Source organism: Bos grunniens, chromosome 1 (genome assembly GCF_055505025.1).
Source record: "Bos grunniens cultivar Pamir isolate PY7600 chromosome 1, Bosgru_T2T1.0, whole genome shotgun sequence".
NCBI classification, from domain to species: domain Eukaryota; kingdom Metazoa; phylum Chordata; class Mammalia; order Artiodactyla; family Bovidae; genus Bos; species Bos grunniens.
This window is the reverse complement of record NC_141165.1, coordinates 24,422,014-24,435,210: the sequence shown is the minus strand read 5'-3', so window position 1 is coordinate 24,435,210 and position 13,197 is coordinate 24,422,014. Positions and strand designations below refer to the sequence as shown.

The 13,197-nt window shown below is 37.7% G+C and overlaps 1 protein-coding gene across 11 annotated transcripts in view; it reads right to left on the bottom strand.

The window, feature by feature from the left end:
• Positions 1 to 13,197, bottom strand: part of PPP2R3A (protein phosphatase 2 regulatory subunit B''alpha) — a 233,838-nt gene that overhangs the window by 21,662 nt on the left and 198,979 nt on the right. For all 11 annotated transcript variants that reach the window (XM_086353829.1, XM_086354208.1, XM_086354553.1 and 8 more), the window contains 3 exons: positions 8,094 to 8,269; positions 7,478 to 7,596; positions 4,960 to 5,066 (listed from right to left, as the gene is read on the bottom strand). In XM_086353829.1, the coding sequence (XP_086209955.1) occupies positions 4,960 to 5,066; positions 7,478 to 7,596; positions 8,094 to 8,269 (402 nt within the window). The remainder of the gene's footprint in view (positions 1 to 4,959; positions 5,067 to 7,477; positions 7,597 to 8,093; positions 8,270 to 13,197) is intronic.

Sequence of the window (13,197 nt, the reverse complement as noted above, 5' to 3'; positions counted from 1 at the left end):
ACTGTTGGCCCTGCACTGGCTGCTCAGGAGACAGCAGTGTGGACCTGCTGGCACTTTAAGTGAGAACAGGGGGATGGATGGTCCATGCATGTCTGAGGTTATTGATACTTCTGGCAATCTTGATTCCAGCTTGTGCTTCAGCCTGGGATTTTGCATGATTTACTCTGCATATAAGTTAAATAAACAGGGTGACAATATACAGCCTTGACGTGCTTTTCAGATGTGTCCAGGAGAAATATCAATAACCTCAGATATGCAGATGACACCACTCTTATGGCAGAAAGCCAAGAGGAACTAAAGAGTCTCTTGATGAAAGTAAAAGAGGAGAGTGAAAAAATTGGCTTAAAACTCAACATTCAAAAAATGAAGATCATGGCATCCGGTCCCATCACTTCATGGCAAATAGATGGATGGGGAAACAATGGAGACAGTGACAGACTTTATTTTCTTGGGCTCCAAAATTACTGCAGATGGTGACTGCAGCCATGAAATTAAAAGACGCTTGCTTCTTGGAAGAAAAGCTATAACCAACCTAGACAGCATATTGAAAAGCAGAGACATTACTTTGCCAACAAAGGTGTGTACAGTCAAAGCTATGATTTTTCCAGTGGTCATGTATGGATGTGAGAGTTGGACCATAAAGAAAGCTGAGCACCAAAGAATTGATGCTTTTGAACTGTGGTGTTGGAGAAGACTCTTGAGAGTCTCTTGGACTGCAAGGAGATCCAACCAGTCCATTCTGAAGGAGATCAGCCTTGGGATTTCTTTGGAAGGAATGATGCTAAAGCTGAAACTCCAATACTTTGGCCACCTGATGAGAAGACTCACTGGAAAAGACCCTGATGCTGGGAAAGATTGAAGGCAGGAGGAGAAGGGGACAATAGAGGATGAGATGGTTGGATGGCATCACCAACTCAATGGACATGAGTTTGAGCAAGCTCTGGGAGTTGGTGATGGACAGGGAAGCCTTGCATGCTGCAGTCCCTGGGGTTGAAAAGGGTTGGACACGACTGAGTGGCTGAACTGAATGGGGCCATGCTGCTCCAAGATTCCATTTTTACTGCTTTTGTCTTTCCTTTAAGAGTAGGATGGGATGTATAGGGTTCAACCTACCTGGATTGAACCTCCCTTTTGCTCTTGTTTTCAGTCATATTAAGGTATGGATCATCTTTAAGTACTGCTCCCTTATCTGTGGCAATTATCTTTCTCATCTTCTGGCAGAGAACCTAAGCTCTGGCTCCCTCTTCAATCTGATTCCATCTGCTGTCCTGTTAGTCCACTGAAAGCTTCACTTCTTACTTCAGGTGATACTCTGTATTTCTTATTTTTATATGGCATGAGAGACTGAAAACTACAGGATGCTTTGTTTACCACCTTGAAATGAGAAGCTACTCTATATTATTGTAATACTTTTGGGAAGTCTACTGAAGTTTTGTTTGTGGCCTAATATATATTTTGTAAATAGTCTCTGGACAATACACCACAAAAATATTTTCAGGGAATAATTTCCTATGGATGCAACTAACAGGTTTCAAGTTCTCCTTTTCTTTCCTTTTGGAGTTTCTGCTCCAAAAATTTGATGTTATCAGGACAGCTTTTTGGGCGTGGTTGTTTTTTTTTTTTTAAGTCTATTTGGCTGCTATGGGTCTTAGTTGCAGCACGTGGATCTGTAGTTGCAGGATCTTTTTTATTTTCAGTTGTGGCACAGTGGGTCTTAGTTGCAGCATGCAGGATCTAGTTCCCAGACCAGGAATTGAACCCAGGCCCCTGGCACTGGGATTGTGGAGTGTTAACCACTGGACCACCAGGGAGGTCATTGTTTAGTCTTTTTAAATTCAGCTTTTGTTACCATTCTATAATGGAATTGTTTTATTTTTATAAGTGAGTTTGTTTCACTTACATTCACTGATCAAAAAGTATTTATTTTAGTTCTGTCATCTTTATGCTGCATGGTGTGTGTTTTTCTTTTTTGTGCACACGTTTTCTGATTGAATTAGAATATTTAGAGATTGGCTTTGGTTTTTCAAGTGTTTACTTTAATTAATAGTCTTAAACCTCAACTTGACTTACTAGCTGTAGAAGGGAGCCATTGAGGACCTGCTAACGAAACTTACACACGTTTCTTCCTCCACTCTACATCCCACTTTGAGTTATATTATTTTTTCCAGAATGCTATGTTCTGACCCTATCCTTTATGTTTAAATGGACTGAACACTCATTGTTATTTCTTTTCCACCATGGTCGCTCCATTTCTGGGATCCTTATTTTGGCTCATCTCTGTTTTATGATTATGCCCTTTTTAAACAAGAGCTCATGGGTGCTTTATTCCTTTCAGTTTTTAGAAAATTCCCATTTGTGTTCTCATGCTTGAATGTCATCTTGGGTTAGTATAAAACTTTAGGGTATAGAATTTCTTTCTCTGAGGGAGAGATAAATATTGCTTCATGATCTTTTCCGGTATTCATTTTTCCTGTGGCAGTCTGTGAGGCAAGGTTGATATTTTTTCCCCTCTTACCTGGTGACATACATTTTTAAAAAGCTGAAAAAGTCCCCCAAATAATCTTTGAATTCTGTTAACTTCACCACACATTTGTGGGGCCAATCATTAACATACGGTGTGACTTCTGAACTTTCAGACTCAGGTCTTCTTTTATTTCAAAAAAACTTTTTATTATCTTTGAATTTTTTTTCTACTTCATTTGTTCTATTGTCTAGTATGTATAAGTTAGATCCCTTTTGTTTTCCTTACATATACCTAATTTTCTTTCTGATAACTTTATTTTGTTCTTTTCTGTTTCACTAGATCTTTTAAGGCCTTTTTTCATATTCCTATTTTTTTCTTGATGGTCAATAATTATATACCCACAAAATGAATTTTTAATGGTTAAATGGGATTGAACTGTGTATATGTATGATAATTTTATTAATCTTATTACCTAGATTGTCTTTAGGTTTCACTATTATAAACATCTGCACATGTTCTTGAGAGAAGTGATAATTGCTTCATAAGATCAGTACTTACCCCAGTTCCTAACTAATGAAGCTCACTGACAAAGAATTAAGTCATGCCTGTGAATAGAGCTGCTCCTTTGGGTTTTGATGATGTTGTCATCTCCTGGTCCTTTTAGGCCTACGGGTGATATGGCTCCCCACCATTGCTAATTCTGGGTATCTGTGTCATTTCATATTGGCTTCTCCAAAATCCTCCTATGTATTTGTAAGTTTGCTATCTGTTTGCTGTGTGTGTGTGTGTGTTTGTGTGTGCTCAGTTGTGTCACACTCTTTGCGGCCCCATGGATTGTAGCCTGCCAGGCTCCACTGTTCATGTAAGTTTCCAGGCAAGAACACTGGAGCGGGTTGCCATTTCCTACTCCAGGAGATCTTCCCAACCCAGGAATCTAACCCGCATCTCTTGTGTCTCCTGTACTGGCAGGAAGATTCTTTACCACTGTGCCACCTGGGAAGCCCTATCTGTTAGCTACACCCTAGAAATTTATCCCACAGATGTATAAAATGACATATATAAAAGATTATTCACTGTAACCTTATATCTCTTAATATTTCACTATTTTCACTATAATGTCTGTGAATAGAGGAATATAAGATAATGGTGTAACTATACAGTGGAATATTATGCAGTTATAAAAAACTTAGCACATTCACTGAATATATTTATGGAATAATCTCCAATTTATTGATTTGTTTTTCTTCCAATATTCAGTTCTTCTTTTACTAATTTTTTCATACACTCAGGGATCCCCAGATATTTATGCTGCCTCATTTATACCTCAATGATCATAAAATACAAGTATTTAGTTCACCATGCTGTTCTCCCAAGCTTTGTTGTTACTGTTTTCAGATTTATTGAAGTTTGATACAAAAAACTGGACACACTTAGTGAATATATCTTGATGATTTTGGAATATGCATATATCTGTCATATCATCACTACAGCCAAGGCACTAAATATATCCATTACTTCCAGACATTTCCTTGTGTTCTTTTTTTTTTTTCTTTTGTAGGAACACTTAACATAAGATCTATCTTCTTAATATATTTTAAACCACACAATACCATATTTTAACTATAGATACTGTGTTGTACAGCAGGTTTCCAGAACTTATCTTACGTAACAGAAACTGTATAAAAAGTGTGGAAAAAGTGGAGAACCAAATAGTATGCTACCATATGTGTAAGAGAAAAAAAGAAAAAAATGTATATGTGTATTTGCTTTTATACACATATGTATAACGAGAGAGTGTGAGAATGGGAGGGAACAGGATGGAGCATCCTTGGAAAGGCACATGAAGTGATAACAGTGGTTGTTTCTGGGGAGAACTGAGTAGCAGGAAACTTACTATTCTTTAATTTGAATATTAAGTGAGTATACTGCCTATTCAAAAAAGTATTACATTAATAAATGAGGATTGATTGAGAGCCTTACAGAAACAGTGACTATAAAGGAACTGCTAAAGAAATCACTAGAAGGTGAAAACAGCCAACAAAGTACAGTTACTAAATGTTCTAAGTAGTAAAAGTCTTGGATAATTTAATTTCTTACCATGGTCCCTTAGTAGAAGTTAACTTCTTCTTCAGAGTTGAATGCACAAAACCATGTCTGATAAAGGTTTGTTTTGATGATCATAATGGTCTTTATTATTTAAAAGAGCTTCAGTTCTCCTGTGTTTATAGGGCTTACTAACATCCTTAACAGAGCAGTATGACTGCACAGTGATCTCCATTTTCAGTAAAAGGTACAACTTCTTTAAAGGAAATGGCACATGAGAAGACTTTTCATAAAATCAGTGAAGGGAAGAGAATACTGCCGGAGGAATATTCACTCAACTAAAATTGGGTTAAAATCACTCATTTTTATGATATGACAAAAATCTTGATTTTTTTAAAGGTGATCCTAATGTGGTTACCCCTGTTAAAAAAGACACAGGGAAACTTACTCACCCTTCCTGGAACTGTGCTTGGGCAGACTCCTCTGCTACAAGGGTCTCATACTCTTCAGCAGCAAACCTGTCCCAGTCGGAGGGCTCAGGACTGTCATTCTCAACATCCTGATTGGGAAGGGGATGGCCACAGGAAACAGAATCAAAAACAAAAATTGGAGATAGGTCATCACAAATTTTTACATCCTGAAAAAACCTATGTGAAAAATGTTTTATTTGACCCCATGGACTATACAGTTCATGGAATTCTCCAGGCAAGAATACTGGAATGGGTAGCCTTTCTCTTCTCCATGGGATCTTCCCAACCCAGAGATTGAACCCAGGTCTCCCACATTGCAGGTGGATTCTTTACCAGCTGAGCCACCAGGGAAGTCCAAGAATACTGGAGTGGGTAGCCTATCTCTTCTCCAGTGGATCTTCCCAACCCAGGAATTGAACTGGGGTTTCCTGCATTACAGGCTAATTCTTTACCAACTGAGCTATCAGGGAAGCTCTAAACATTAAAGAGGTACTAAAGTCACACTCCTAAACTGAATCTACACCTTGAATCACAAAATTATTAAGTACTCTTCATTAGCTGGACTGTTTGGGTCTAGATTCTTCAGCCTTATAATCAGAGACTTTTCTCTAGCCCCTTCTCCTCTCGCACTTGGCAAAGCAGCGATCTGGAGTGACCTGCGGTTTGCATATGCCCACCTGAAATGTGGCTTCCCTGGTGGCTCACATGGTAATGAATCTGCCTGCAATGCAGGCGACCTGGGTTCGACCTCTGGGTTGGGAAAATCCTCTGGAGAAAGAAATGGCAACCTATTCCAGTATTCTTTTTTTTTTTTTTCAATTTATTTTTTAATTGAAGGATAATTGCTTTACAGAATTTTGTTGTTTTCTGTCAAACCTCAACTTGAATCAGCCATATACCGGTCCACTATTCTTGCCTGGAGAATTCCATGGACAGAGGCTACAGTCCATGGGGTCACAAAGAGTCAGACACAACTGAGCGGCTTAAACTTAACCTGAAGTATACCATCCCTTCCTCCAGTGAATTTTTATTGCTTCCTTCACAGCCAGCTTGGATACCCTGCCATCTGAGTTACCTTCTTAGAAGCAGCCCTTCTCCCCTAGTCATTTCCTTCACTGTACTATGTGGGCTGGGCTGCCACCTTTTGTTCTCCTGTCTTTGTCATCTCTATACACCCGTTCTTTTTATACACTGAGTCATCTCTATATAACCCCCAGTGTCTCTTCAACACAGTACCTGGAATTTACTGAGCACTTACTAATAGCATCCTTTGAAGATCACAATGTTGATAATTACTACCTCTCAGAAAAAAGAGGAAAATTTAAAGTAAAATTTGTAATACAAATAAAAAAACGAAGGGGGAAGAAAGTATATATTTTCTTTTCCTTCTACAATACAGACTGCATTTTAGATTCTATGTTCTAGGTAAAATGATGTTTTTCCATAATGAAATTGGGTTAACAATGCCCTAGGATGTAAAGTTAGTAATGCTAAAAGAACGTAAGTACCTTAATACTGAGTACATAATGTGTTAATTACTGTAATCCATTTGAAGAACTTCACCCCATCTTTTAAACATGTCTGAAATTGCTATGCATCTTAGATTTATAATTGCTTTTTCTTGCTTAAAGGTATATAAAATAATGGGACATTTTAAACTCAATGAAATATAATACTGACTTTAGGCTAGTGATAATGTACCTTGATATGCTCCAAGTTCTGGTGCAGAGTATTTGTTTTTAGAAGCTGGTCCTTGTATTCTTAACTACTAATATTTAGGTCAAACAGTTATGCAACATATGGAAGATAAAAGACTGAGGAAGTTTCCTGTAGTGTATGTACTCAATCAGTTCTTTTCCATCAATATAGTTTTTACTCTTTAAACAGCGGAATAGAAGGAGAAGTGGTGATATTCTGCTTTTTGTTTTTTTTTTTTTCCTGGATGTGGGTTTTCTGAGAGTCCACAGGTTTTTGTGTATGGGGAAGGCATTTCACGGCTCTTCAGCTGTAGAATGACTTCAAACTGATGTCATATACAGTCATCGTTACTGCTTGAAAAAGTGTTACATTTATCTGAAGGTTGTCTATCTTTGAGGGCATCTAGTTTTCATTACCATGCCATCCTGAAATTGAATGGTACAGTTAAATCAAGCCCAGTGTATACTCTGTAATAGAGATGTATCTATTGATGTAGTGTTGAAAGTGAGAAAGACAATTATTTCAAAATTTTCTGTAACCAGTTTCTATGTATATGGAAGTACACAAAGCACATAGTTCATTCAATGAAAGGCAGATGCAGGTTATTACCTACACTTGAAGATTAGCTGTGGGAAGAGATGGGCTCTGAGTCCTTTATTCTTTCTTTTCAGTATGTTATGAAATATTTTAAATGTTAGCTTTTTAAAATACCAAAATTCCTGCAGACAGAGGCCACTTTTATCTGAAGCATAGAACCCCTGATATTGCATCCCTCAAACAGAAGTTAAAACTATACTGGTACCTTCTGGACCGCAAAGGGATCTCTCTGTTCATGGTCTAAGTATTTCTCCAGATTAAAGAAAGTGTCATAAAAGATGTGAGCCATTCTGCATCTCTTCAGGTCTCGTAGAGTTATTTTGCCTGTGTAAGAACAAATCTGGTAAATTTCAAAGGCTTTTTTTGACGTGGAAAAAAAACTTTTACTGAAGTTTAAAAGGATATATGGATATGCTTACTTGATTATAAAAATTTGATGTTTTTTGAGGTAAAGTTCACATAAAATTCACCACTTTAACCATTCTAATGGTTTTTCACACATTCACACTGTTGCACAAGCATCACCACTATAACATTCCATAGCATTTCCTTCACCCCCAAAGGAAACTCTGTACCCGTCAAACAGGCTCACTCCCCTCCCCTCTGCAATCCTCCCCAACTGGCTACCACTAATCTGCTTTCTAAATTTGCCATTAATTGTTAGTTCTATGCCAACAATAAAGGAGAAACTTAAATATTTCTGTATTTAGAAAGCCTGTATGGAAGACTGGGAAGTTAAATAATTTAGAACAATCCAGGATTACAACCCCCACTCTGTTATGTAGATGGACAATGCAACTTGGCTCTTTATTCAGTCTTACCATCACTGGCTGGCTTTACCAGGTCAAGCATCTGGCACAACAAATCATGGAATGGCAAGGGCTCAATGCCCATGGCTTCCATCCGTTCACACTGCTCCTCGTAGAAGTATTCCAGCTCGTACATGGAGAGCACTCCATCCCCATCCACATCCATACAGCGGAACCAGTACTCAATGCTAGGAGGTAAGGATACTCATTAGCAATGGCCTGTTAAAGCTCTTTTATTCACTCAGATTTATTACTGTTTGCTTCTTTTAAAAGTTATATATGGGTATACTCTGGACTTAGACATAGTTTTACAAAATTTATTAGAAACAATGGCAGTCATCTTTTTAAATTTTGTCTTCCCCAGATCCAGGCATTTTCAACACTTGCTTATTTTGTTTTTTATCTTTACATTTCAGTTAAGATGTCTATATTGTTCCTTTCTTGCATTTCTGATTTAAGGACTGTGGTTTAATTTTGCACTATGAAAGATGAGGTTTCAGTTCTTTTGCTACTCATTCCACCTTACCCACATGCCCTTTCTAACCTCAGCATAGACAAATTACTCAACATTCAGAGTTTATAACTTTACATTTTCCTTTTATCTCTTTTATTTGTTTAGTTTTGGGATATAGTACATGCTACTAATTCAACTAATTCAAAGGCTTCTGCCAGTTTTCTATGTCCATAATCAGCCCCATTGGGTATTCTAGCAATTTCATTTCCTTGAAATCATTTTCAGTTCCCTCTGACCTACTCCAATCTGGGCTGGTTGATCTCTAGGCCTGATTTACAGTTTCACCCTAGGGATTCCCTTCACCTTTCTCCTGTTTCTTATATCTCACATTTTCCTCATTCTTGGTTTGCTTCCTTGTTTGGTATAACACATTCTTCAGTATCTTCCTAAACAAGGGAGCATAGCAGGTACATTTTTTGGATGTTAGATCATTGAAAATACCCTTTATCTACCCCCTAATGTGGTTGGTATTTATACAGTTATGGCTTGATGGTTCTTTCCTTCAGAATTTTAAAGGCACTGACTCATTGTCCTCAATTTATCCACTGTTGCTGAGAAGTCTAAAGCCACTGATCTTTGACTGCAACCTGTTTGTTGCCTACAGAGGTTTCTGAGTTCCTGGTGTTTTAAAATAAAATTGATGAAGTGCCTTGGTCTGGATCGAATTCACTTTTGCTGGGCTAAGAGCCTCCTCAGTTTGGAAACTAGTATTCTTAAATTCTTGGACATTTTCTTAAAATTGTTTTGTTTCTTCTCTGCTTCTCTTTCCCCTTATCCACTCTCTTTCTGGAATTCTTGTTATTCAAATCAGCATGGTCCAATATGGTGACCACTAGCCATATGTGGATAACCCAATTTGAGATGTCTTTTTTTTTTTTTATAAATTTGTTTTCTGTTAATTTTTATTTATTTATTTGGCTGTGCTGGATATTAGTTGCAGCATGTGGGATCTAGTTCTCTGACCAGGGACTGAACCCGGTCCCCCTGCATTGGGAATGCAGAATCTTAGCCACTGGACCACCAGGAAAATCCCTGGGAGGGCTTTAAGTGCAAATACAGATTTTGAAGACTTTGTAAGAAAAAAACAGTAAAACATCTTATCAATAGTTTTATACTGATTACATATTGGAAAAATATTTTAGATATATGGTATTAAATAAGAGATGTAAGTAAAATTAATCCTGTGTTTCTTTTTACTTTCTTACTGTGGTTGCTACTGCTGCTGCTGCTAAGTCGCTTCAGTCATGTCCGATTCTGTGTGACCCCATAGACGGCAGCCCACCAGGCTCCCCCATCCCTGGGATTCTCCAGGCAAGAATACTGGAGTGGGTTGCCATTTCCTTCTCCATCTTACTGTGGTTAATTTTACTTAAAAAATAAAAAAATAAAAAAATATTTAAAGTAAAAATTGTATGTATTTAAGGTATATAACAAAATAATGTGATATAGACAGTGAAACAATGACTACAGTAAAGCTACTTAACATAGCATCTCCCCACAATATTACTATTTTGCAGGATAGTAGGGATGTAGAGTACCTGAAATCTACCCTCTTAAGTGAATTTTCAGCATTTAAAACAATATTAAATGTATAGTGATTATATTGTACATTCGATCTCTAGATTTATTCATCCTGTATAACTGCAACTTTGTACATTGGGTCAGCATTTCCTTTTTGCCTCACACCCCCTGCCCCTGGTAACCACCATTCTACTTTCTGCTTCTATTAAGTCTGACTTTTTTTTTTTGATTCCCATAGAAGAGATCATGTACTATTTGACTTCCTGTGCCTGGCTTATTCCACTTAGCATAATATCCTCCAGGTTAATCCATGTTGCAAATGACAGGATTTCCTCCTTTTTTGAAGGCTGAATAAGATTCCATTGTGTGTATACATACACCACATTTTATTTATCTATCCATTCTGTGAGAGAGATTTAGCTTGATTTCATATAATGCTTAACCAACAAGGGAGTTCAGATATCTTCAAGAGACTGGTTTCAGAGTTCTGGTTCAAGATGGTCAAATAGGAATTTGCCTTCTCCCATGGACACACCTATATAGCTACATATGGACCAATTTCTTCTGAAAAAACCCTAAAAACTAGCTGAGTGACTTCTTTGAGTGACTATATTATTGGAAAAAATGAGAAAAAACTCATATTTAGTGGATAGGAGATGCTAAGATACAATCTTGCTGTAAACCCCAGCACACTGACCCACAATTTGGAGAAACTGGAAATCCAGAGCTTTTCCCCAAGGAGCAAAGAGTTTGAATCCCATGTTGTGAACCCAACTTTTAAGACCTGCAACTGACACAACTACCCTCAAATCTAGCTTTTTTCCTTCCTTTTAAAAAACTGAAGCATAGTTGACATGTAATATTATATTAATTTCAGGTGTACACCATAGAGATTTGACATTTGGATACATTATGAATTGGTCACAATAAGTCTAGTAACCATTTGTTACCAAAGTTATTACTATATTATTGACTATATTCCCTATGCTATATATTACACCCCTGTGGCTTATTTATTTTATACCTGGAAGTCTGTACCTCTTAATTCCCTTCGTCTATTTCACCCAACCACCCATTTACCCTCTGGTGACCTCTACTGTGTTCTATTGGTGTTCTGTTTGGTTTGTTTGATTTTTAAATTCCACATATAAATGAAATCATATAGTATTTGTCTTTCTCTGTCAGACCTATTTCACTGAGCATAATACCCTTAGAGTCCATTCCTGTTGTTTCAAATGTCAAGCTTTCCTTCTTTTTTTATGACTAAGTAAAATTCCACTGTGTGTGTGTGTGTGTGTGACATCACCTTTATCCACTTACCTATTGATGAATACTTAGGTTACTTCCATATGTTGGGTATTGTGAATAATGCTGCAGTGAATGTTGGAGAGCACCTATCTTTTAAAAATAACATTTTTATTTTCTTTGGGTAAACACCCAGAAGTGAAATTACTGGATCATATAGCAGTTCTATTTTTAAATTTTTGAGGAACGTCTAGACTGTTCCATGGTGGTTGCACCACTTTACATTCTCACCAGCATAAGGGTCCCCTTTCCTCCACATCCTTGCCAACACTTGTCATTCGCTGTTTGTTTGATAACAGTCCTTCTGAGAGGTGTGAGGACAGCTCACTGTGGTCTATTTGCACTACACTGATGATCAGTGATGCTCAACGCCATTTTATGTGTCTGTTGGCTATCTCTATGTCTTTCTTGAAAAAGCGTTTGTTCAGGCTTTTTGCTCATTTTAAAATCAGGTTGGATTTTTTGATACTGAGTTATGTAAGTTTTTTAAAAAAATATTTTAGATATTAATCTTTTATCAGATAGATCATCTACAAGTATTTCTTCCTATTCAGTAAATTGCCTTTATGTTTGTTGATGGTTTCCTTTGCTGTGTAAAACCTTTAAAACTGATATAGTCTTATTTATTTTTATTTTCCCTGCCCTTGCCTGAGGAGACAGATTAAAAAAAATACTACTAAGTCTAATTTTAAAGAGTATACAGCCAATGTTTTCTTCTAGGAGTTTTTTTTTATGGTTTCAGATCTCACATTTAAGTCTTCAATCTTATTTGAGTTTCTATTTTGTATATGGCATAGAGAGTGATCCAGTTTCATTCTTTTGCATGAAGCTGTCAAGTTTCCCAGTATCATTTATTGAAGACACGGTCTTTTACCCGTTGTATATTCTTGGCTCCATTGCGTACATTCAGTTTAGTTCAGTCGCTCAGTCGTGTACAACTCTGAACCCCACAGACTGCAGCATGCCAGGCTTCCCTGTCCATCATCAAGTCCTGGAGCTTGCTTAAACTCATGTACAGCGAGTCACTGATGCCATCCAACCATCTCACCCTCTGTTGTCCCCCTTTTCCTCCTGCCTTCAATCCTTCCCAGCATCAGGGTCTTTTCCATTGAGTCAGTTCTTCGCATCAGGTGGCCAAGTATTGGAGTTTCAGCTTCAGCATCAGTTCTTCCAATGAATATTCAGGACTGATTTCCTTTAGGATCGACTGGCTGGATCTCCGTGCAGTCCAAGGGATTCTCAAGAGTCTTCTCCAACATCACAGAAGTGTCAGTTCTTCAGCACTCAGCATTCTTTACAGTCCAACTCTCACATCCATACATGACTACTGGAAAAACCATAGCCTTGACTAGATGGACCTTTGTTGGCAAAGTAATGTCTCTGCTTTTTAATATGCTGTCTGGGTTAGTCATAGCTTTTCTTCCAAGGAGCAAGCGTCTTTTCATTTCATGGCTTCAGTCACCATCTGCAATGATTTTGGAGCTCCCCAAAACAACGTCCCATTGTTTCTCCATCTATTTGCCATGAAAGGATGGGACCAGATGGCATGATCTTAGTTTTCTGAATGGTGAGTTTTAAGCCAACTTTTTCACTTTCCTCTTTCATTTTCATCAAGAGGCTCTTTAGTTCTTCACTTTCTGCTGTAAGGGTGGTGTCATCTGCGTATCTGAGGTTATTGATGTTTCTCCCAGCAATCTTGATTCCAGCTTGTGGTTCATCCAGCCCAGCATTTCGCATGATGTACTCTGCATATAAGTTAAATAAGCAGGGTGACAA